The sequence below is a fragment of the Poeciliopsis prolifica genome, unplaced genomic scaffold (genome assembly GCF_027474105.1).
Source record: "Poeciliopsis prolifica strain line A6 unplaced genomic scaffold, Auburn_PproV2 SCAFFOLD010, whole genome shotgun sequence".
NCBI lineage: Eukaryota > Metazoa > Chordata > Actinopteri > Cyprinodontiformes > Poeciliidae > Poeciliopsis > Poeciliopsis prolifica.
Genome location: NW_026562385.1, coordinates 476,501 through 482,500, shown reverse-complemented (window position 1 = coordinate 482,500; position 6,000 = coordinate 476,501). Strand labels below are relative to the sequence as shown.

At 40.4% G+C, this 6,000-nt stretch overlaps 2 protein-coding genes across 2 annotated transcripts in view; one reads left to right on the top strand and one right to left on the bottom strand.

Annotated features, from left to right (window-relative positions):
* Nucleotides 1-238: 238 nt before the first annotated feature.
* Nucleotides 239-5,624, bottom strand: rdh8a (retinol dehydrogenase 8a). The gene is made up of 6 exons (XM_055035377.1): nt 5,516-5,624; nt 2,870-3,031; nt 1,849-2,028; nt 1,583-1,676; nt 1,283-1,466; nt 239-1,166 (listed from the first exon to the last, which is right to left on the bottom strand). Exons 1-6 carry the CDS (start codon nt 5,619-5,621, stop codon nt 939-941), a joined length of 954 nt encoding a protein of 317 aa, XP_054891352.1. The 5' UTR covers nt 5,622-5,624; the 3' UTR covers nt 239-938.
* Nucleotides 5,625-5,643: 19 nt separating this feature from the next.
* col5a3a (collagen, type V, alpha 3a) overlaps nt 5,644-6,000 on the top strand; it is a 60,537-nt gene continuing 60,180 nt past the window's right edge. The window contains exon 1 of the mRNA XM_055035373.1: nt 5,644-5,748. The gene's annotated coding sequence lies outside the window, so the exon portion shown is untranslated. The remainder of the gene's footprint in view (nt 5,749-6,000) is intronic.

Sequence of the window (6,000 nt, the reverse complement as noted above, 5' to 3'; positions counted from 1 at the left end):
AAAAGTTATTTTCGTTTTATAACACACAAACATCTCTGCATGAAAATGTACAGTTTTTAAGTTCTGTCAGACAAAAAAAAGAAAAGAAGGAAAAACAGTAAAACACTGCCCTCTCTTGGTAAAAGATATGTCCTGCAGGCTGAATTAAACAACAGCTTGTTTACATTTTAGTTTTAGGTTAGTATTGTGGTGAAATTTGTAATGTCTATTCTTAAACAAAATAGTGAAACTTTTGGGGTAAGTCAGAACACTGTTTATTTAAAAATCAAAATAATGATAATAATAAAAAAAAATCCAGCTTGGACCTTTTTGAATCATTAAAAACCAAAAACATTCCATTTGCCAAAAGATTAAAAACAGGATTCAACAGCAGTTATGACCACAACAACACTACAATAAACCAAACATAAAATTATTGACACAATACATTAAAAGCAAATTTGTTTATGACTCTGTTATTAATGCCATAACTCTGAGTCTTAACATAGCGTTATCTTGGCTACAATTTATTTATAACCTGACATTTCATATTATGTCATTGTTTCACATATTAACTGAGTTCAGTTTTGTGCTTTTATATTAGTCCATAAGATTTATATCTCATGCTGATTTTGTTTATTTTACCTCTCAGGTTCTTATTTAAAACAAATAAGTATGGTATTTTTTTTTTTTTCATAAAAAGTATGCTAAAACCAATGTTAGTGTTGTTTTGTATGATTTGTGCCTCTCCAATCAGGGCACCCTGGATATACCATCGCCTCAGAAGAAAACTTGTGCAATTTCGCATATCGTCTGTCAAAGCTTATCATAGAAGTGTCTTAGATCTAAAAGTAGCCTCCTCGCATTGAGCTTCACATTCTTCTACATTACCTGCTTCGCCCACAACCTCAAATTACGATGCTGGGGGGTTAGAGAAGGTGAACTGAATGCTGTATTATTCAGTTGGGAGAGATGGTGCGTCTGCGCAGGCAGCTACACGTCAGGCACTTCAGGATGCTCATGGTGATGTGCATGAGAGGACCGAAATTGAAAAGCAAGTTGTAGAAGGTGTTTACAGACAGACCACCGGTCTCATCTGCATACTTTAAGGCCACGATGGGTGTGTAGAGGCTGTTGGTCAGATTCCTAAAGCGAGGCCTCTCCGACTCAATAACCATCTTTGTGCACTGGAGAAATATAAGTCAATTTTAGATGAGGATTACTCAGACTTTGTATCTGTCAATGACTACATAACTCAAACTTTAAACTCTGAACAAGTTTTAGTTGGACTCAGCTGGCTTACTTTAGCTATGTCCTCTGGTGTCTGGCCCATAGCTTCAAATATATCTATGGATGATGGAAGGTAAACATCTTTAAAATATCGAACTGTGTCTGCATCAACTCCAGGAAAATCCATCTTAGCTACATCTTCCATCATTTTCGTCTCAAACTCTGTGTGAACAGGGCCAGGTTCAATCATGGACAACCTGAGGCAAGCAGATCCAGAAAGAGGCAGGGAAGACATAAAAATTATTAAAAAATGAGTAAAAAGCATAGATAAATTACGATAAACTCGGGGGACAGGAGAAAGAGGTAATTTTACCGAATGTTGAATTTCATCAGCTGCACAGCCATACTCTCACAGAAACCTTCCATTGCAAACTTAGAGGCTGTGTAAACATCATTGAACACCACCCCTGGTTGGAGAACAAAATACAGAACATCAAGATAACATATTGCTAAATCAGTAATTTGACATTTTAATTAACACATAGGTTAAACAACAAGAGAATGGTCCTCCTGACATAACTGGTAACAATTCGTCTCTTGGATCATATTGTCTTTACAAAGAGGTTTGGAAACACCTACCCTGGAGACCCATAACGCTGCTCATGACAACAATGTGTCCTGAACGCCTCTTCTTCATGTCCGGCATCACTTCTTTGATCATGCGAACCACACCGAAGAAGTTGGTGTCAAAAACCCTTTTCATTTCATCGATGCTGATGCTCTCCACTGGTCCAAGCAAACCCACACCTGCATTGTTGACTGAGAAGAATCCCAGACACAGACAGTACTCCACTCAGAATTTAACCACTTTAGATTGTTTAACTTGTCTTCTAAGAGTAAACACACATTGATCACACAAGCTATTACTTGCTAATGCCACCAGATGTCAGTGTGTGACAGTTTCAGGAAGGTGTGATGTAACAGGAGTCCTCGCTGTGGGGCCTCTGGGTTTTGAGTAATTATGCGAAGGGGGTGTAATACGGGATGGAAGCAGATTTATAAATAGATGCTTTATCCAGACTAAAGGTTTTAACAAGTACTGAAAAGATGTTCTGTTCGAGGGTCACTAATCTGAAAACTCGCAACATACTGCACATTAAAATCTGCTATTGACAAAAGAAGGTTTCTCAGTTCTAAAATAATTTTTTTCTGCTTACCTTTCACTTCAGGAAAGTCAATTACGACAACAAAGTTGTCTTAAAAGCGTGAACCTTTTATATCTATCTATGTGTATGATGGTATATGATAGCCTTTTTAGCTTGGGTGAAAAATATATCTGGCCACTGGAATTTCAAGACTTCCAATCCCCTCCTTCCACCCACTCAACTGCAAAACCACAGCGAGTAAAACTACAGTCTCAACAGTCTGAAACACTGCAGTTATGGCACTTTACAAACTTTAATAACAACTAAGTCAGCATCATTCTATTAAATGCAGACTATTGCAGAAGGAATTGCTCACTTAAGTCGTGAACAAAACATATGCCCTGAGCAGCAAAAGACAAAGTACATGTATAATAATAATAAGTTGAGACATATTTGGGTAACGGATCTAAAAGACAAGGAGCAGTTTTAAATCCTTCTCAGTGTGTGCCACTCACTCAGAATATCAATGTGGCGGTCCTTAACATTGTTGATGCACTCTTTGACAGATTCGTCGCTGCACACGTCTAACGGGAGCAACATCAGGGTCTTCCCATATGCATCTCCAGCTGCTTCCAGAAGCTTATCCTTCTTCTTTAGGTCCCGCATGGTGGCAATGACTATTTGACAAAGACAAACAGCAATACAGAACAAACATCCCAAAAAAGAACTTTTAAGCTGAAAAGAAGGATTTCTCTTTAATTTAAAGTTCCTAAAGATTGTTCAAACTTGTCCAATAATGTGCAAGATTGCTTTAATGTGGTTTAATGTTGAAAACACTGTGGGAACAACACTGCTGGCTTTTGGCTTTGTAGCCCTGCAAATCTTTACAGACTTAGCAATTTATGGCCAATAAATATTTTGTTTAGGATGCCAAAACTACCAGGACAGGGTTGGGTTACATAAAACAGCAAACAAAAATGATTTGGCCTAAAAGTAAAGAAAACTCTAAAAAACTCTGTCCTTCACCAATTCCCACTGAAACAACAACAACAAAAGAACAATAATATAGAACTTATTTTATTCATACTATGAATTTTTTCCCCTGTCTCTCCAGTGACTGGGCTTCTGTGATCACAGCCTGCCACAGCAGCTAATATGAACGGATGTGCAGGACGCACTGAACTAGAAGATAATTACTTTCTGAAGCTTACAAAACTACCGATGAGTCACTTCAGTTCAGACAGAGTGACACATAGAGATATGCAACACAAGCAAATGAAACTTTCAAAATGGAAACATAAGCAAGAAAACCCTCACAGAGGGTCAAAGTTCCCAAAAAAAGGCCACACCTGTTACAGGACACATAATTGATTTCCTTTGAACTTTAAACACAGGCGAGAGCTAACCTACATACGAAGCAGAAATCTATCACAAGCTGCAGTTATCAGCACAGCGCTGTTGGGGCTTTGTTGCCGTCTTCCCCATCCGGTATTATGATGTTACTTAACAGGCGAATGAGTGGCAGAGCTGTTGCACAATGACAATCAGCAGAAATAAACAGCCTTTTAATTCCACATTTATCTAAATCTACCTGTTGTCCTTTGTAGATAAAACCAAGGCCTAGTCTAATTCCTCCATGAACATAAATTGGGCGAGATAACTCAGGTGAAAATGGGATTACCTACCAACTTCATGCCCATGTTTCATGAAACATAGCAATGAAGGTGGACCTGTATCTTTAGAATTTATTTGCGTAAAAGTTGCATAATTTGCCTGCCACACAGACCCCAAATGAGTTCAACATAAAGCTGTTAGTACTATCATTATTTACAATGCCTGTGTGTAATCAACTGAAGGATTTACGTCTTGACTGAGACGCAATCAAGGGATCCATTGTTCTTCTAGTTCCTGGAGGAACTCAAACATTCTGGAAAGAGCTGCATTTGAGTGAAAAACAAACAAAAAAAAAACAAAGGCTTTTCAGGGGCCTTCTTAGAGTTTACAACATGTCACTGCAGCTAATTGTGACTCAATGCACAATGCAATATCTAATCTCTGCTGGGTTTCCCAATGAACAGAGCAAAACAGTTCCATTTCTCAGATGTGGTTTCGCTCAAAGCCGCTCACAGCGAGGAACACACTGGGAGGGAGGGTGCAGTCAACTGTTTTTGTTTTGCTCATCTATTACACAGCAATACATTTCATCAGATCCCAATGGCTGGAAGAAGAAAAGGAGATCTAAAATGCTGCAGAGTTGCCCAAAAACTGATAGTAAAGGCTTCATTCACCTGCGATTGTAATTTCAGGATTCAGACTATAAGGCTAATGATGAATGGTTTCTCTGGTGACATGTTTCATTGTAACACTACAAACAACATCAGCTCTGTGAAGATTCACAGCTAGCAACAACAATCTTTTCATTTAGGTCTAGGACAACTCCCACAGTGGTCTCACACACTCGGGAGGCTACACAAAGCAAAAGAAAAAAAAAAGAAAAAAGAAAAAGAAGACTCTGATTTTAGCTGAAATCTCTAAACTCAGATTAATGATGCCTGGGAAGCTGAGAGGAAACACACAGACAGACAATGTCAAAGTGGGACACCCCAACTCCCCTGTGCACCAATGGAGACTTCAAACAAGGCCCTTGCTCTGGAGTGAACCCATGCTTGTACAGGTCTCAAACTTTGTCCCCCTTTTCACACTCAATCCAGTGTGGGGACTATAGGCACATTAGACACGGCACTAAACTGGAGCAGGCCCTCTACAATTCACAGCAATAAAAGAGGGCTTTGTGCTGGAGAAGTCACTTGAAAGAGAACTGACAAGACTCCTTTTCTGAATCCTGGCTGGCAAGCGGCATCCTTGCAGAGCCCTACCCTGGAAGCAGCCCTTTCGGATGACAATAGGTGATCCACAGGAGGGGGTGGACTGGATCTCTGCGCTGACTAAACGGTATGATTCCCATGTTGAGTTGAGAAGCTCCACATAAAATCAACGTGTGCGCGTAAGTCAATCAAAACAAACTTTATGGTGGTGCGACAGCAGATCGTTGGAGGACAGTAAACACGGACAAACTAGACTTCAAAACGACTCAGACTATTGCAGCCCTGCTACTGGTAGGTCTAGTCAAAGAAACAATGAATAATAAAGCGTGTTTTTACCATGGTAACGCATCTTTTCATCTTTGGCCAGCGTAACGGCGATTCGCAACCCGATGCCCGATGAGCAACCGGTGATCAGCACAACTTTCTGCCCACTGTTCGCCATGATCCGTCCGGGTAGGCGCTGTGTTTTCCAGCCTCCTCTGCCCCTGATGGTCGCCGAGCTGCTGCGGGAGCTGCCGATCACCGGACTTTTAAAAAACTAAAGCGGATCATGAAGCCACTGCGGCCATGTGAGTCCCCAAGCCAGTCACATGTTCATGCTGAGTGGAGTCTGGAACTCAAAACGGCGTGACATAAGACCTCCTGCAGTTTAAAACTAAATAGGTGTCTCTGTGCAAGAAAAGTGCAGCCTTGTTAATCCTGCATAAAAGTGTGGACGTGCATGCGCGCAAGTGCGCGTTGTGTGAGGGGGCAGAGCTTATTTGATTTGTGAGCTGTTGACCCCACCAACACATAACTGTAATATTCACTCACTATCCCCG

Excerpts from the sequence above, each read along its gene's own strand:
- rdh8a (XM_055035377.1), bottom strand. The coding sequence starts at position 5,621 with ATGGCGAACAGTGGGCAGAAAGTTGTGCTGATCACCGGTTGCTCATCG. Across the intron at positions 3,032-5,515 it reads TGAAAAGATGCGTTACCATG|TCATTGCCACCATGCGGGAC; the intron begins GTAAAAACACGC and ends TTTGTCAAATAG. Across the intron at positions 1,467-1,582 it reads CTGATGAAATTCAACATTCG|GTTGTCCATGATTGAACCTG; the intron begins GTAAAATTACCT and ends TGCTTGCCTCAG.